The sequence below is a fragment of the Scomber japonicus genome, chromosome 19 (assembly GCF_027409825.1).
Source record: "Scomber japonicus isolate fScoJap1 chromosome 19, fScoJap1.pri, whole genome shotgun sequence".
Lineage (NCBI taxonomy): Eukaryota > Metazoa > Chordata > Actinopteri > Scombriformes > Scombridae > Scomber > Scomber japonicus.
This window is the reverse complement of record NC_070596.1, coordinates 3,753,966-3,773,348: the sequence shown is the minus strand read 5'-3', so window position 1 is coordinate 3,773,348 and position 19,383 is coordinate 3,753,966. Positions and strand designations below refer to the sequence as shown.

Genomic DNA, 19,383 nt, shown 5'->3' with positions numbered 1-19,383 from the left:
GCGGAAAGGTTTCCGTTAGGGGCATTTAGATGTCTTCAGACCCAGGCTTTTATCAGACACTGCAATAAGTAGATATACATTACACACACGCACACACACACACACAAACTCACACACATTCACACATATACACAAACACACATAAAAACACACTCACATACACACACACACACATACACACACTCACACACACGCACACTCTCTCTCTCTCTTTCTCTTTCTCTCTCTCTCTCTCTCTCTCTCTCTCTCTCTCTTTCCCTCTCTCTTTCCCTCTCTCTTTCTTTGTGTAGACATTTAGACTGAGCAACTGGTATTAACTGCCAACACTTTGAGGAGTCAAACAGGAGAGGAACTTATTTCCAGTGAAACCTGTAGATATGTTTGTAGGTCATGCTCTTGTAATTCCTGTTTGATCTAGACTTTGACAGCAATGTCACTGAAATAGCTGACAGACTGCACAGATATCTAAAAACATAATACAGTCAATAAACTTGAACTATAACCAGAAAACTGAGGCACCTTTTGAATGAATCAGGATGACTGCACAGCACAAATGAGCCAGCTGCACACACACACACACTATGGAGCTATTACTGTTGCAATATTATTTGCAAATGCGTATCTCAATCTGTGTGTGTGTAATATGATCTGTGTGTGTGTAATATGATCTGTGTGTGCGTATTCAGATCTGTGTGTGTGTAATATGATCTGTGTGTGTGTAAAAAAAATCTGTGTCTGTATTCAGATTTGCAAGTGAAGACAAATCTGCAAGTGCATGCAAAGATCTGTGAATGTGAACACAGATCTGTAAGTGTACATAGATCTGTAAATGTGTATACCGATCTGTAAATGTGTATACCGATCTGTAAATGCGTACATAGATCTGTAAATGTCTGTCATCACTTACAACTCAGGCAGGAGCTCTCGATTGGCTGTGTTTTTACACGTGAATTTTGCAACACTTCTGCCGCGGCAGATCTGTGATCTGCAAATGTGTAGAAATGAGATTTGTCTGTGACCTCAGTGTTCCTTTGCCCTGAGTTCAGGCTCACAGGCTCACGCTGCCTGGCTGCAGTAGCAGTACTGCCTTACTGTTGAAACATGAACTTGTACTTACAGCGAACACTCTTGAATCCATGTGTATTGCCTCCCGACCATACACTCGACACAACGCCAACCGTGAGCGCAATGAATAGACCCCAATTGACACGCTTATCATCACTGGGTGCTACGCGCCGACTGGTGGTGTGTAGGCGGTACTGCTACTGCAGCCAGGCAGCATGAGCCTGTGAGCCTGAACTCAGGGCAAAGGAACACTGAGGTCACAGACAAATCTCATTTCTACACATTTGCAGATCACAGATCTGCCGCGGCAGAAGTGTTGCAAAATTCACGTGTAAAAACACAGCCAATCGAGAGCTCCTGCCTGAGTTGTAAGTGATGACAGACATTTACAGATCTATGTACGCATTTACAGATCGGTTTACACATTTACAGATCTATGTACACTTACAGATCTGTGTTCACATTCACAGATCTTTGCATGCACTTGCAGATTTGTCTTCACTTGCAAATCTGAATACAGACACAGATTTTTTTTACACACACACAGATCATATTACACACACACAGATCATATTACACACACACAGATCTGAATACGCACACACAGATCATATTACACACACACAGATTGAGATACGCATTTGCAAATAATATTGCAACAGTAATAGCTCCATAGTTAACGACTGTGCAGCATGAGGACAAAGCATGCACAGACAGTATGGAGATTTGAATGGGAGAGGAACAAGGTGCACATGTGGGTCCGCAGATCAAAAAGTATAAAACATAGCCAGACCAAATTACACACATTTATAGATGAGACTTGTGGCTACATTTTGACGTATGAATGGAGTCTGTAGCTGAAAGTATGCAGGAATAATGTATATATTTTTGAAATGCCTGAAAAATCGTCAAAAATCATACATTTAAAAGGCAAAATGTGCACTTCCTGTTGGATTTAGGTCAGGGGTGTCAGTGTGCGATTTGTAGGTCTTGATAAGACAAACAATTTAGTATTGGTTTGATCTTCATAGTGGCCGTTTTAGTGTTTCTAGGTGGCGCTAGAGAGCCCATTTTGGCACTTTCGGGGTTAATTTTTCCATTTTATCAAATTAGTGGCCAGGCCTCATGTGCTTGGTGAATTTGGTCTGTCCTGGAGCATGTTTAGGTGGTCAAATTTAGGGTCAAAGTGGCATTAAGGCCTATTCACACCTCCGGAGCCGGACAAAATTTACCTGTCCGGTACAAATGTTGTCTCCGGAGCTAGCCTTCAAACCTCCGTCCGGTTTCAGCGTTGTTGTGGATGTGACGCGATACATCCTCTAGAGGGCAGTGCCGGGTTGCAAATTGCACGAAGCGATCTCTGGCCAGATTCCACTTCATTCGTACTGTTTTGACTGGTAAATTGAGGGAGTGCGCAATCTCTTCCCAGCTGTTTTGACAGCGCTGCTTGTCTTGATGACCGGGTACCGTTGCGTCATATAGATGGATATATCCTCGTACGAGCTCGCATATCTGTTCTTCTAAATTTAGCGCCATTTTTAAATGTCCAAATGTCTCTCTTCTTCGTCGATTTTCGCGAATGGTTGGAACTTGACTCTATACTGCCGCCGCGATTTCTGGTGGTATTGCTCCGTTTCGCCTGGAGCACTACGGATTGCTAAGCTCTCTGGCTACGGACCTACTGACAGACGAAACCACCTCTGGGACCGGACGAAAGCGCCCGTATCCGGCTTCAACGTAGGGTGTGAATCGGCCTTTAGACTCTCCTCCCATTCATTGTCTATGGGATCGTTTTGGCGAGGGTTTTTGGGCACCTGACCTTTGAGGGCTTCTAAAATCCAAACCGGACGAGTAATGACAAAGTTGTTCAGAACTTTTGTGCAGCGGGGTGTGCTAAGTCAGCTATTTAAGTTTGAAACCGCCACGATGAACGCCCTTGGACAAGATAACGTTTGTAGGAGGCCAAGAATCATCGAAAATCCCACATGTAACAGCAAATTGTGCACTTCCTGTTGGATTTAAGTCAGAGGTGTCAGCGCGTGATTTGTAGGTCTTGATAAGACAAAAAAATTGAGTTTTGGTTTGATCTCTACGACATTCCTATCAGGCGTAGTGGCGTAGTGGTTTGTTTTTCCATTTTTTGTTTTTCCATTTTATCGAATTTTTCGCCAGACCTGATGTGCATTCCAAATTTGGTGAGTTTAGGAGGTCAAATTAAGGCTCAAAGAGGCGGAAGAATAATAATAAACAACACAAAAACAATAAGGTCCTTGCCTCCAGACAAGGGCAGGACTCCTCTGGAGTCCTCGCCCTCTTGCCTTTCGGATCGGTCCCTAATTAAAGCTGCAGGCAGCGTTGGGTGGGACCTCGCCCCCTTGCGCACGTCGGGCCATGGCAAAGCAGAAAGGTTTCCGTCAGGGGCATTTAAATGCCTTCAGACCCGGGTATTTATCGGATACTGCAATAAGTAGATATACATTACACACACACTCACTCGCACATAAACACACACACACACATACACACTCTCTCTCTTCCTCTGTCTGTCTATGTAGACATTTAGACTGAGCAACTGAAATTAACTGCCAACACTTTGATGAGTCAAACAGGAGAGGAACTTATTTCCAGTGAAACCTATAGACTATAGATATGTTTGCAGGTCATGCTCTTGTAATTAGGGACCGAGCCGAAAGGGCGTTCATCGTGGCGGCTTCAAACTTAAATAGCTGACTTAGCACACCCTGCTGAACAAAAGTTTAGAACAACTTTTTTCATTACTCGTCCGGTTTGGATTTTAGAAGCCGTCAAAGGTCAAGTGCCCAAAAACCCTCGCCAAAATGCTCCCATAGACAATGAATGGAAGGAGAGTCTAATGCCACTTTGACCCTAAATTTGACCACCTAAACATGCTCCAGGACAGACCAAATTCACCAAGCACATCAGGTCTGGCCATTAATGTGATGAAATGGAAGAATTAACCCCAAAAGTGCCAAAATGTACTCTCTAGTGCCACCTAGAAACACTAAAACGGCCACTACACCTGATAGGAATGTCGTAGAAAGATCAAACCAAAACCCAATTGTTTGTCTTATCAAGACATACAAATCACATGCCGATACCCCTGACCTAAATCCAACAGGAAGTGCACATTTTGCCCTTAAATGTGTGATTTTCGACAATTTTTCAGGTTTTTCAAAATATATACATTATTCCTGCATACTTTCAGCTACAGACTCCATTCCAGCTGGCTCATTTGTGCTCTGTAGTCATCCAGATTCATTTGTGGTCTTAGTGTGCCACCCAGTGGAGAAAAATTGACTGTATTATGTCTATAGATATCTGTGCAGTCTGTAAAGCATGGACCACGGAACGCATCTGGACAAGGGGGGGGGGGGGGGGAGATTGAAACAGCCAATATTACAGATGTTTAACGTTGCAGAGCACTTTTTTTTAATTCAGATGCTAGACAGCCGCATCTACAGTAGGTTACAAACATGGTGCATGCTCAGATTAATGTTTGTTGCTGGTATGCTCCTTAAATGTAGGTGTAGTATTTTTCCAGTTTTGAAAACCATGAATGGTGAAAGCAGGCTCTGTTTTTTTGTTAATCACCAAGCCTTTGCTTGCACAGCAGCAACACTGCGTGCAGTATAGTTTTCCCACTTGTTTCGCATAATGTGAGCCAATTAAAATCTTTGAACCACTGATACTGAATGGATTGTGTTCGCTGTGATGACCCAGTCCCCTGTACCTTTTTTGTTTTTATCAGCACAGCAGGGTCATGTGGTTGGTGTGGCTTAGTCAGATACCTGCAGCACTCACTTGTGTAGTGGCTCTCGGGAGCTTGTGTTGAAGCAGCCGGAGGAGAGCAACTAGCCGCGGGTTGGCAGGTCGGCGGGGTTTGTGTTGGGGTAGAGGATGGAGTTGGACGCTCCGGGTCTTTTGTTGGGACCAGTGCCACAGTGGAAGCTGGAGTTTGATCATTTTGCTTTCTTTGTTTATTTGTAAAAAAAATCAGATATGGACTTTTGTCTCTTCATTTTTGATTTTTGTAGACGCAGCCAGCGGTTTGGCAGGTGCCAGCAGCCATTTGCTCAGGACACTCACGCATGACGTTTTGAGAAACAATGCACTTGATAGGCTCACAAATTCACATCAAAATGCAGCAGTCTGAGACAGTTTTTTTTTTATCGGCAGCGGTGAAGGTGTGTGGTGACTTGGCTCTTAAAAACACAGATAGAACTTTTTACTACAGCTTTTATTCATAAGATAATCAGAGCACAACATTTTCCCTGGCCATGAACCCCCCTGGCCCCCCCTGTTCCGCGGTGTATGCTGTCAACTATTTCACTGACATTGCTGTCAAAGTCTAGATCAAAAACGAATTACAAGAGCATGACCTACAACATATCTACAGGTTTCACTCGAAATAAATTCCTCTCCTGTTTGACTCATCAAAGTGTTGGCAGTTAATTTCAGTTGCTCAGTCTAAATGTCTACACACACAGACAGACAGGCAGAGAGAGAGAGTGTGAGTGTGAGTGTGTGTTTGTGTGTGTGTATATGTTTGAGTGAGTGTCTATATGTGTGAGTTTGTGTATGTGTGTGAGTGTGTGTGTATGTGCGTATGTGTGTGTGTGTGAGTGATCTACTTACTGCAGTGTCCAATAAATACCCGGGTCTGAAGGCATCTAAATGCCCCTAATGGAAACCTTTCCACTTCACCACGGCCTGACGTGCGCAAGGGTGCGAGGTCCCGCCCAACGCTGCTTGCAGCTTTAATCTGTATCTGAACCCTGGATACATTCCTAGATAACAAATGAGTCTCCTATTCCTTCAAGACTACCGTCTCCGGTATAATAACCCAACTCCAACTTAAATAAGGCACAAAAAAACACTTATCTTAATTGAGTATAGAACGTCCTCAGAGATAGACATATCTCTATGTACACGATTTTTCAGGCATTTCAAAATATTTACATTATTCCTGCAAACATTCAGCTACAGATTCCATTCAAATGTCAAAATGTAGCCACAAGTCTCATCTAACAGATGTGTGTAATTTGGTCTGGCTATGTTTTATATGTCTTGATCTGCGGACCCACATGTGCACCTTGTTCCTCTCCCATTCAATCCTAAATCTCCATGTCTGTGCATTTCTCTGTAAGATGGGGAAAGTGCAAAATAATTTTGAAATACTTAAGAAAAAGAAAAAAGGTACACCCATGGCGCCAGAGTGGATATACATTCAAGTGACCATTGGTAATAAAGTTTACATTGTAGTGCAAGGCAAGGCAAGGCAAGGCAAGGCAGTTTTATTTATATAGCGCATTTCATACACAATGGCAACTGAATGTGCTTTACATAAAACTTTAGGTTATTTACATAACCCCGGTTCTCTGAGTAATATGAGTGAGATGTCTCACTATGGGATGCACGCCTCGCTGCAGCCCTCTGAAGCATTTATCTCATTACGCCAATCCTGATTGGCTGGTGAACGTGTCCGTCCACCACAGGTAGTCCCACCTACCTTAAATAGCTCATGCGGACGGCACCACCCTCATTCAAGATAAGCACCTCTTCTCACTCGCCCAAGCAAGAAGGGTAGTCTGGTGAGACATCTCACTCATATTACTCAGAGAACCGGGGTTATGTAAATAACCTAAAGTTCTCTTTCATAATATTTCGTTCGATGTCTCACTATGGGATATGGTTGCTCCCGTATTGCCAGACAAGCTTATCGAGCGTCCACCAATCCACAGGGAAAAATGTACTCTGTTCCAATCAGGACAGCAAAACCGCGCGTGCCACGCACGGAGCGGAGACGTCCAGCATATAAAAACGGACAAAAGTGAGAGGCGAGGACCAACTCGCTGCAGCACAGATGTCCTGAACAGAAACTCCCCTGAATAAGGCCCAGGATGCGGCCAAGCCCCGAGTCGAGTGCGCCCGCAGACCCGCAGGTGTCTGCAAACCCTGACTCGTATAAGCCAAAGCAATCGCCTCCACGACCCAGTGGGACAGGCGCTGCTTTGTGACAGGTTTCCCCTTATGAGGATTAGCCCAGGAGACAAACAGCTGATCGCTCCTCCTGAAACCCTTAGTCCTGTCCATGTAAGTGCGCACCGCACGGACTGGACATAACGCATGTGACCGCTGCTCTCCAGGTGAGGCAGCAAAGGCCACAAGGTCAATAGGAGAACATGAGCCCACTACCTTAGGCACAAAGGCCGGGTTGGGCTTCAAAATCATCCTCACATCCCCCGGGAAAAGCTGAGTGCATGATGGATGCACCGAAAGCGCATGGATGTCACTAACCCGTTTAGCCGAAGCCAGAGCCAGTAACAACACTGTCTTGAGAGACAGGTGTTTCAAGCCTGCTCCCCCCAGCGGCTCAAAAGGAGGACCCTTGAGCCCCTCCAGAACCACCGCCAGATCCCATGGTGGCACCAGCGGTCTGGACACGGGGAGAAGCCTGCGCGCTCCCTTCATAAAACGGCAAACCAGCGGGTGCTGGCTCGCTGTTTGTTCCCCAAACCCCACGTGACAGGCGGCTATAGCTGCCAAGTACACTTTAACTGTGGAGAAGGCTTTTCGTTTGTCAATCAGGTCCTGTAAGAATGACAATATCACACCCACTGGACACTGAAAAGGAACATGGCCATTCCTGTGACACCAGTCCTCAAACACTCTCCACTTACAGTCATACAGAGACCTAGTGGAAGAGGCTCGAGCACTTTGTATAGTGGAAATCACACGCTGTGGGAGTCCCACAGCTGACAAATTGAACCACTCAGGGGCCAAACCCACAGCGCCAAGCGTTCTGGGTGCGGGTGGAAAACCGTTGCCCCCCCCTGCGATAACAGGTCCCTGCGCAGCGGGAGCTGCCAAGGTTGCGCGCACGGCAACCGATATATCTCCGCCAGCCAATGCATCGCAGGCCAATGCGGAGCTATCGGAATCAGCGCGTGGCCGTGGTCCCTCACTCTGGATAGAGTGGGGGGTATCAGGGCCACGGGAGGGAACGCGTAAAGAAGCTCGTGCGGCCAGACGTGCGCTAGTGCGTCTATGCCGAGGGGAGCATCCAGGCTGCGCAGAGAGTAAAACAGTGCGCACTGCGCGTTTCCTCTTGACGCGAACAGATCCACCGCGGCCCGACCATAACGGGCCCATATCTGTTCCACAATCTCCGGGTGCAGAGTCCACTCCCCGTATACCGGCGCGCCCCTGGACAACAGGTCCGCGCCCGTGTTCAGAGCTCCCGGGACGTGCGTCGCCCTCAGGGAGAGGAGACGACCGCAGCTCCACAGGATCAATCTGCGTGCCAGCATGTGCAACTGACGAGAGCGCAACCCCCCTTGGCGGTTGATGTACGCTACCGTCGTCGTATTGTCCGTCCTCACCAGGACATGATGGCCCATGAGAGACGGAAGGAAGTGTTTCAGGGAGAGGAACACCGCTGAAAGTTCCAGAAAATTTATGTGAGACCGCTGGAGGTCCACACTCCAGCGGCCCCTCACTGACCGGCCCTCGTGAATTCCGCCCCACCCTGTCAGGCTGGCGTCCGTAGTGACCACCTTCCTGGACAGGACAGAGCCCATGGGCACCCCGCGGGTCAGAAAAGACGGGGCTCGCCAGTGGCGCAGTGCCCTGACGCACCCCGGCCTAACCAACACTCTCCGTGCGCCATGACGCACGGGATCCAGCCCGCATGAGGCCACCCAGAGCTGGAATTCCCTCATGTGGAGGCGACCGAGACGAACCACGAGAATGGCTGACGCCATCAGTCCGAGTAATCGAAGACACAATCTGAATTGAACAGATTTGCCTGGATGGAAATCGTTCTGTCGCACTAGGCGCAGCAGGGATGCGTGTGTGAGCATCCTGAACTTGTATTTCCAGAGAAATTTGTTCAGAGCACGTAGATCCAGGATAGGGCGAATACCACCCCCCCCCCCCCCCGTTTTGGGACCAGAAAGTACCTGGAGTAAAAACAGCTCTGACACTGTGCGGGAGGAACGACACAGATTGCTCCTTTGTTTAACAGTGAGAGGATTTCCTCTTGTAAAACACGAGCTGACTCTCCCTGAGCCTGGGAGTGTATTATGCCGGCGAATCGAGGGGGAACAGCGGCAAACTGCAGCCTGTAACCCCTCGAAATCGTCTTCAACACCCAGGGTGAAGCTGCGAGCGCAGCCCACCTCTCCCACCTGCGGCAGAGAGGTGAGACGCGCTGCAGCTCCTCCACCATGAGAGGTCCCAACCGCGGTGCAATGGCGCCCTCTCGTGGTGGAAAACTGACATGGCCTCTGGGCGGTGCTGTGCACTTTGGCCCGGGAGGACAACGCAGTGACGGGGACCTCACTGCCCTCACCCCGGGAAAAGCCGCGGCTTTTCCCGGGGGTGGGACAGCAGGTGCCGCCACCGTGCTGTTTATTTTTATAGTTTTGGCTTTTATTCGCTGCGCCCTCGGCACTCGGCCTGGATGCGACAGCGGGACACGTTCTATTTTCTTTATGAAAACTTGTCTGTGTGTGCGTGCTTGTGGACATGGGAGAGGGGCAACCGCTGAACCCTCTGCCGTCAGATGTCCGTCTCTCCCGGTCTGCTCTGGCACGGTCCGTGGCAGCTGGGAGATGGGGGCGTGGGGGGCCCCGGAGTGCACGCTCGGAAGCCAAACAGGTGGAGCTGGAGAACGGGGAACTTCCAGCTGCATCACCGGTGACGAGAGGGGCGGTCAGGCCGCTCTCTTCCTCTTCCTGGCCTGGTGGCTGGTAGCTTGCGCGGGCTGTGCCGGCGGAGCTGTAGCTGGGGCCGAGGGCCTCTTGAACCAGCCGGGCCACCCGGGCACGGGCGGCGGGGCGGGCTGAGGCTTCGGATGTTTCAGTATTTTGAACTGCGAAACCTGGGAGGCAGCCTGCGCGAAGGATTTACGCTGCGCAGGTGGAGAGGGAGCTGAGGGCTTGCGAGGGAGGCAGAGCTTGAGAGCTTCGTCTTCCTTCTTTTTGGCTTCACACCGTTGTTGCATCGATGCTAGGGCGGAACCAAAAATACCCTCCGGGACAATGGGCATGTCCAGGACGTCGTCCTTCTCTCTGTCTGACAGGCTGGCGAGGTTGAGCCACCGCGCTCGCTCCTGCAGAACCATGGTCCCCATCACTCTTCCCGCGGCCTGGACCGCGCAGCGTTGGACACGGAGACACAGGTCGGTGATGACCGGTATCTCCTCCCACGCAGCTGGGTCCTGAGTTTGCGCAACATCCTCGCACAACTCAGCCTGGTAAGCCGTGAGCAGCGAGAGGACATTGAGCGCTCTGGCCGAGAGCGCCGCCGCCTTGTACGCTTTCTCAGTCAGGGCTGACTGAAAACGGTCGGACTTGGACGGCAGGCTGGGGCTCCGGGAGGACACCGCTGACAGCTGGGGGTGAAGGTGAGCTGCAACGAGTGGCTCCATCGGAGGCATGCGGAGCAGACCCAGGCTCTCCATCGCCTCACAGTCGAGGGACGAGGCCCCGGGAACCGGGCTCCGGCTGCTGTAGGGGCGGTCTCTCCATGAGCGCGCCACCTCCTCCAGCAGCTCCGGGAAGACGGGGAGAAGTTGCTTCGTCGCGCTCTTGGCCAAGGGCAATTTCTTCCCCTTGTAGCGTGATCTGGTGGTCTCAGCTACGACAGCGGGCCAGGGGATGCCCAGCCGGGCAGCAGCGCGTTTGCACACGTCGAGCATGTCCGAGCTGGGGGAGGGAGAAGCTGGTGTGCTACTCTCATCTCCATCCCGAGAGTCGACAGAAGCCGCGGGCTTTGCAGCCCGAGCCGGCGTGATGAAGATGTCATCCTCTTCCTCATCCTCTGATATGAGGAGATCCAAGGCGCCATCATCATCTTCCCCATAGTCCAAATCCAGGACGTCTTCCTCCAGCGGGGGAACCGCGGCTAGCTCGAGCTGGGAGCCCCAGCTGTCGCTAGCCTCCGGTGTCGCCACCGCAGCGACCCCCACCTCCTCTCCGCCCTCGACGGCGGCGCCGTCGGAAGAGAGATGGGGGTCATGTCCAGACAGGCTAGCTTGGCGGGCTAGTCGTCTGCGGAGACTCTTGATGGTGAACACCGCACAGTGTTGACACGAGCCGGGGACCTCGATAGCTGCCCGGGCGTGTTCCAGCCCAAGACAGCACGAGCAGACCTGGTGTGGATCCATGCTCGATATCTTATTCCCGCAGCGACAGAGTCTGGCTCCGGAGTCTCCGTGCCCTCTGGTGTGAGTGGTTTTAGCCTCCATTCCGTGCGAGCTGGTGTGCAGGCAGGGAGCCGAGGCAGTTAGCTGGTGTGCTAACCGTGAAGAAGCCGAGAATTAGCTGGTGTGCTAATGCCCGGTGCTCGAGTAGCCGTGGTGGGGCGTCGAGAGCAGTGCTGGCCAAGCCGTGGAGGGCAGGAAAGCACTGAGTTCGATCTGGTGTGACCGACGAAGCAGAAAAATGTCCTAAGCTAGTAGCGCCCAGCGACAGAAGCTAAATAAGATCCGTCTATGGACAGTTAAGCTAGCTAGCCCTGGACGCGAGATATGCTCCGAGTGAGAAGAGGTGTTTGAATGAGGGTGGTGCCGTCCGCATGAGCTATTTAAGGTAGGTGGGACTACCTGTGGCGGACGGACACGTTCACCAGCCAATCAGGATTGGCGTAATGAGATAAATGCTTCTGAGGGCTGCAGCGAGGCGTGCATCCCATAGTGAGACATCGAACGAAATATTATGAAAGAGAACAGAAAAACATGTAATTTGAGAAACATTAAAACATACAATTAACCCACCCCCCACACTAATAATAAAAACAAAGTACAGAAAAATAGAAAGAGAGACATAAAATGCTAGAATAGAGCATTAAATATAAGATTGCAACATAAAATAATGATTTGCTTTAAAATCATTAAAAGGACATAGAGTACAAATGAAAGATTAAAATGTAGAGTGCTTTAAAAGAGCTCAATCATAAGCACAGGAGAAGAGAAGTGTTTTAACCTGCATAGTGTCCAGCTCTTAAGGCCAATTTAGATAACAGTGTTGATAGTAACAATAAATGTAACAGAAAACAAACACCTATTCTAATCGCATCGCAATTAACACACTAATACTGACACCCCTAATATTTATCTGTCTGCAATTTGGCTTTCTGCAAAACTAGACTGTGTCCAGTGGTTTTTTTCTGTGCAGGTTGTTAACAAAAGAGGAAAACTATCCTAATTTGTGTGCTAAGAACTGTTTTGGTTTTGCTGAGTTATCAAAAGAGGAAGTACATTTCAGAGCCTGTACTTTTTTACTTTTACTTGAGTAAAGGAGTTGAATCAGTAATTGTACTTTTACCAGTCTTTTTTTACACAAGTTTGAGTACTTTTGCTACCTCTGCTAATTGGTTCAGACAGCTTCCACGTGACAGAGAGAAATTCTCTGCTGCTTCTTTTCCTTTTTTTTGTTAAGATTTATTTTGGGGCATTTTTGTCTTTATTTATACAGGAATGACCTACCATTATGTGGCATGCAAGGTAACCACTCGACTACCAAGGTGCTCCTCCGCTTCTTTTACAAAAGATAGCCAGACCGTTACCATTTTCTGCTGTGATCACTAGTCTGGCAGGGTACTAAAAGGAAGGCCTAAGTCCTCACTGGTATACCTTAGCCATGATGTCTCCATAAACATCCTGCTGCTCCAAAACTTTTTTAAGGTCCAAGCATAAAAGTACCAGACTTTGAACAGTAGCAAGGATTGTTGCTTGGACTGGTCAATATTTAAACCATGTTGTTTACACTACAATAGTCAAAATACTGGGAAAAACATGTCATAAAAAATAAATGACCATACCTTCATGCCACACATTGAAAAAAAAATAGATTTGAGAGTTTTATGCTAGGCACATAGTATATGTTACTTTCAGCACCTGCAAACCTTATGGCACTTGTTTCAAGTGGAACATGGAACTGGATGTTGAGGCACTTACTGTCAATGGGTTTTGTTTATGCTCTGTTGTCTGTTGTACGTTTAATCTTTGGTCAGTATTCAGCTGAATATTGTTTCATATTCTTTGTTGACAGACCGACATGAGGTGAAAACTGAATCCAGCTCTGTGGGAGGGATTTTGGGAAAAATAAGAGGCAAGTAATTTATGACATAAAAAAAGTATTTACATGTATATGATTACTTTACTCACTGTATCCTGTCTTGACTTGATTATTTGTGTACTATAAGCACACATTCCCATTCAGTTTAATGAGAAAGTGTGTCCAAACCTTTGACAGGTATTGTACACTTTTTAAAGACAGCTAGCAAGCCATTGCTTGTAATATATAAACTCACCTCTAAGTTTCATGAGCTTCTGTAATGATAACATTTTAACTATTAGAGACAAAATTCATCACCTGCTGCCCTCAACTAATTTAACTAAAGACCTGATTATATTTAGAATGTTTTTTCTACAATCAGCCTTACTGAACTAACTTCAGTGATTACTTGATCCAGACCATCAACTTGTCTCTTATATCCAATCCTAACTGGGCTGCTCAAGGTCAGGTCACGGTCAAAGTCTTAGGGTGTTTTCACACCAGCAGCATTTAGTGCTCTTTAATCGAACGGTAGTTGATTTGACCCCTTCTTTCAGTTCGTTTGTGTTGGTCAGAATCGGTCAATCACACTCAGGTCCGCACCAAATTAACCGGACCAACTGCTGAACACTGGTGCGGTTCCGGTGGTGAGACAGAAACCTGAAAAAAAATAAACTAAAAACTACCTAGTTGTAATGAATTATGGGTATGGGGAACACGGAATTGTGGTTATATATTCCATTTCATATATTTCAGATTTCATTTTTATTTCTTGCTGAGGTGACATGCAACGCGTCTTCAGTGACTCCAGTACCATCAGTATCATCAGATTATATTCCAGTGGGAGCTGGGCCTGGTTTTCAAACTATCATTTGCCAAAAATTAGCAGAGGTGGGAAGTGGTGTTGTACTACTATACTTAAGTAGATATTTCAGGTATCTGTACACTATTTCAATATTTATTTTTCTGATGGCTTTTTGCTTTTACTCCCTACATTTGAACACAAATATCTGGACTTTCTACTCCTTAAGTTGTCAAAACAGGCATGTTACTTTCAACCTCAGTGACTTCATAGAAATAAGACATGACGTGCAAATAAACGAAAACAATCTTTTTTTTGCCTGACACTGTGCACAGTTTATAGAGGTTGATTATAATAGCAGACTGTGACAGTGAGTCAGTGAGGAGCAATTTAACAAATGAACACGGTATACCCGACCTTTAATTTCTTTGCGATTAACCAATTAACGCCTGGGTTACACCGGGTGCGGAAGCGTCGCAAAGTGCCGCGCTTGGAAATTCTCGCGCATGCCAGATCCCTTCACTTCACACCTGTATTTCTCCGTGCCGGTCAGTAAGCGACTCTGCTCCTCAGCTCCTCAGCTCCTCTTTTGTCACATATGGAGCTGTTTTTTCACTGTCTCTGTTTGTGTGTGTATGACACCCCACCCCTTAAAGCCAGCCCACTCTGTGTCCCTCTCTCTTTTGCTTGTGTTTGTGTGTAATTTGTCAAACGGCATGTTTAATTATTGAAAAATAGTTTTATTTTGACATGCTTTATTTCGGCCCAACACGCGGAGCTAATCGCTTCGTAGCTGATCGCGGCGCTTCCGCGCCGGGTGTGAACCAGGCCTAACGCTGACCGTCTTAATATAACATGCTAGTTTCCTACTTGTTACTTCTGGCCTGGATTATTGCAATTCATTATTATCAGGCTGCCCTTGCAAGTGTTATAAAGACTCTCTGGCTGGTCCACAATGCTGCACATGTACTGACAAAAACTAAAATAAAAATATAATTAAAGATTACCGTCTAAACCTGCTCTACGTGAAAAGTGTCTTTTGTTGTGATTTGGTGCTATATAAAAAATCTGAATTGAATTGAATATTACTGACATGTTTTTTTCTCCATGTTTGTGTTTTCTCTTTGGTCAGGTAAAGCAGTGGGCAGTCTGAACCTTGGAAACTTCTTTGCATCCCATAAGGGTTACAGTCGTCAGGGCTTTGACCAGCTAAGTACTGAAGGCAGTGACCAGGAGAGGAATGATGAAGAGAGTAGCGACTCAGAAAACGAGGAATACTCTGCTCTGCCACCTCCTCGATCTTCCACTTAGACGCTCAGAGGCTGGTCACAAACCTTCTGCTTACATTTCCAGGATGTATGAGTGTAACTGTTGTTTTAGCTGCCAATCTTATTGTTTATATATTTATGTATGTACATAGAAACAATTATTAAAACAATTTATTTAATCTTAATTTAATTTACCCAGGATCTTGAAACAGCATTGGTGACACAATTCACACAAAGGGTTTTTTCCCTGAAAATCAGACAGATAATTCTACCTTTCAATTATCCATTTTCCCTTGTTTCATGAATTTTGTTTAAATGGAATTGGAATTAGTGAAATAAGGAACTGAAGAATAATTATATGAAATTCTTAAAATAATTATTCGAAAAAGAAAACCCAAAACAATTCTAAGCCTATACCTGGATTTTTATTTCAGCTTGTGAGAAAAAAAGTTAAAAAATAATAATAAAAAATTAAGTTTGGAAATTTCTATGACCAAAATGTGGTGTGTATTTTATAGTCGGTCAGTTGATGCTTTTCATTTGTACTTAAAGAAAAAGTTTTGTTTACACCTTAAGGGCTCTGTTTTTGTGGCAGCACTAAGACCAACACAAGCAATGCCGTCACAGTTCGATATCTTTCTTACTGTGACTGGCATTGCCTGTCTGTTTTCCCAGCACTCAGGTGCTCTACACAAATTTCCTTACTTTTTGTGCTATGTTTATTATATTCAATATAATAAAACAAAATGAAAATGGCATGGCCAAAAGTATTGGTACACTTAACTTAATTTTTTGTAACAGCCTTTGGAGAAAAACATTCAGACAGCAAGGATGCCCTCAGCTTGAAGATCAGCTGGAACCTGTACTGATGTTTGCCTTGGTTCTTTCTCAACCATTTGAGCAATCCTTCAGTTCAGAGATGATGGCTACAGTTCCTTCTTAAACATCTTAATAATATTGGCAGCAGTGGTCACAGGGAAATAAAGCTCTTTGGAGATGGTCTTGTAACCTTTACATTGACAATCCATGATTATTACCTTTTTTCTAAGGTCTTCAGACTAATCTCTAGTTTTCTATGTTCAATGTGAGTTATGTTCTCCTTTTTAAAAGGCTGCATGAGTGATTATAAGATTGAAAACACCTGTGATAATGATCAAAACACAATAGTCTGCTTTAAGTATCACTACAAATCACTGCATCTAAAGGGTACCAATAATTTTGCCTAGGCTGGTTTGGAATCTCTTTGTAGAATAAGCGTAGAGTTTTTTGTTTTGTTCCACTACAAATCAAATATAGACATGCATTTATAATTTAATTTCAACACTGTTCAGGGCAAATAGTGCATTATTTTAATAAAATGCAAAGGTGCCAATAATTTTGGCCACATCTGTATTTTCAACAGAATTTAGTCTGAAATAGCTGGAGTGATGTGATCATATAAACTGATTCACTGATTTCCTGAAATAGGCATATCTCCATTTGTTGAGCTAATGTTGTTGTAATTCACTGTGATTGGCTCAGCTGTTTCAGAGCTATGACACCAGAGACATGATTGGCTGAGAGTGTATTTATTAACCATCACGCCATCTGGTCTATAGCCTTCTTCATCTGTAGTTTGCACTGCTGAAAATACATAGACCCAGATAGCAGGGGTACTTGAAGGTCCCCTCATAGTCTGTGAACCTAAGAACCACCACCATGTATTGGTCAATGTGCTTGCACCATTAAAATAGAGTCCTAAGAAAAAACAGGAAACTACTGACCTTTTTAGTTGTTGACTGTTAATTTAGATTTTCAGCAGTTTGATCCTGTTAAGCCTATATTTAACTCAGATCACATCTGTTGGAGACTTAAACTGGTTATTTTCATTTCATTACAATATCATAGCAAGAATCAAATTAAGCAGGATTAATTACAGAAATGTTGTGATTTCATTGTGATTTTAAGAATGAGTTGTTTAACAGCACCAATATGATGCAGTATACACTTATCAAACTCTTTATTAGGAATATCTGTGCAATGTAATGCAATTCAATACAACAGCTACAACAGTTTTTGTTAACAGTGTGTAGTCTGAACTTAATCTATTTTTTGTTTATTATTGATATGTTAGTGGGTGGTGGTGCTGTACTGAATTACATTGTATTGAAAAGTATTCCTAATATTTAGCTGCATTCAACTCATTTGTTAATGGAGTTAAGAAAACTAGTGCTCAATAAGTATACACCTTCATTTTTGGAACTTTTGGAAAAGTGCATCTACACTAGCGTGAATAAATGCTGTGTAATAAAGCTACACACATAGCATTATTTCAACATAAATGTTTGGTACATGTTTCAGTACAGTAACATTTCACTTGTAATTGTGTGCCTTTATTTTGCCTTGCCTCATGAGCACCTGCCATTACAAACTGTACCAAGGGATGAAAGCTGCTGCTTCTTCTAGAGCTTGTATTGTTTACATTTTTCCCTCCATTCAAGTTGACAGGAAAAGCATATTATGTATATGTGTACCAGTCAAAAGTTTGGACACTCTTTCTCATTCAAGTCAATGAGGAGGTGTGTTCAAACTTTTGACTGGTGCTGTATTCACTGCCAGTCAAACATTGTTCAACAGCCAGGTCTCAAGCACTGTACCCATTAATGCATCAAACTGCCCATCAATTGAAATGGTATGCTATGAATTACAAGTTCACATTTTTTTAGCAAATGGGAAACATGAAGAACAGCTTGTGTGGTCCCTTTAAATGTCTGTGTTCTTTAGGGCTGTACCCCTAGTACATTTGAATCAATCTGTATCATGGAACTGATCCAGATCTAATCTTTTTTGTAGTCTGAACTAAGTAGGTCCCAATAACATGTTCTCAGCCCTCATCCTAACCTGACTATGGGTGTATCTGAATATGAAAACTGGATAGAGATACACACAAAAATAGATAATAATAAAAAATAAAAAGTCACACTAAAATAATGGATGTAGCCAAAATGTAGCATTCCTTATTTTTCACAAGCTTCTTTAGTTCAAAAGTGTTACATTTGGTCAGACATCCTGAAATTTCAGAAAACTTGATGAGAGGAGACATAACATTCTGTTTGAGTTTTTTTTTTTTTAATATGATCCGTTCCACCACCACAATAATCTTTGGATGGATGTTTTGTGTGTATTTTGCCCCTTGTAAGCAAGTAAGCAAGGCAGTAGAGATATCCCTGTTGTGAACCATTGTACTCAGTTACAACAGCTGTCGAAGCCCCATTCCATTTCTGGAACTTGGAACTTAGTACATTGCTTGAGACTTATGAATTGTAATTCATTAATTGAACCAATTTGATTACCAATTTATCAGAAGAATGAGTGGAAAAATTAGAATATGAAAGTCTGAGAATACTGAAGCCAACCAAATTAAGTAATTAATTGAAGTTTGGTAGCACCAACAGCAGCTTGAAACATAATGCAACAATGAATGCCACACCAGTAAAATACATAGACACAGAGGAAACACAAAGATTGATGAAGTTTATTTTTATTCTGTATTATTACATTTGCTTAATCTATCATTCCCTATTCTCAAGTTTCATCCAGTATTCTCAGACCTTCATCAAACATACATTGTTTATCTGTTCTGTGTTTGTCTATATTCTTAATTTGCCATGATGTTTGAATGATTTACTTAATGGCATGCCATAGAAATAGCATTTCTGATGTTAAAGTCACGTGTGCTATCTGATATTTATTGTGACACTGGTTTCGCTGCAAAAGTACTATTTTCAGTAACAATGTTATTTGTGTAATAAAGTGTCTGCAAAGCATCACAGTGTCATTTGATTGAATGACAGTTCATATCATCACAGTTGAGGCAGCAATTTAAAATGCATGCTTATTGAGCGTAAACTAACTTGTTTGTTTGTTTTTTAAAGGGCATCTTGTTGAATTGAATTACTGCCATGGAAATAAATTAGTTTGTTTTTGTTTTTGTTTGGCTGGTTCTGATTGGGGTGGTACTAGGGAGACTAGAATTAGTGCCAAATATCCAAGTTAGATTCACCCTTATTAATCTTGGAATGAGAACCGACAACGCCACACTGGGACCTCAAACCAGGGAATTTTGAATGTATATTAATAGTATTGACAAGGCACACTACAAAGGGAGGGCAGGAGACGTTGTTCA

At 44.8% G+C, this 19,383-nt stretch overlaps 1 protein-coding gene across 3 annotated transcripts in view; it reads left to right on the top strand.

The window, feature by feature from the left end:
• pam (peptidylglycine alpha-amidating monooxygenase) overlaps positions 1-16,494 on the top strand; it is a 95,792-nt gene extending 79,298 nt beyond the window's left edge. For 2 of the 3 annotated variants that reach the window (XM_053339425.1, XM_053339423.1), the window contains 2 exons: positions 13,143-13,202; positions 15,083-16,494. In XM_053339425.1, the coding sequence (XP_053195400.1) occupies positions 13,143-13,202; positions 15,083-15,261 (239 nt within the window). In that variant the 3' untranslated portion in view covers positions 15,262-16,494. The remainder of the gene's footprint in view (positions 1-13,142; positions 13,203-15,082) is intronic. The other variant, XM_053339424.1, reaches the window with a different exon arrangement.
• Positions 16,495-19,383: the final 2,889 nt, after the last annotated feature.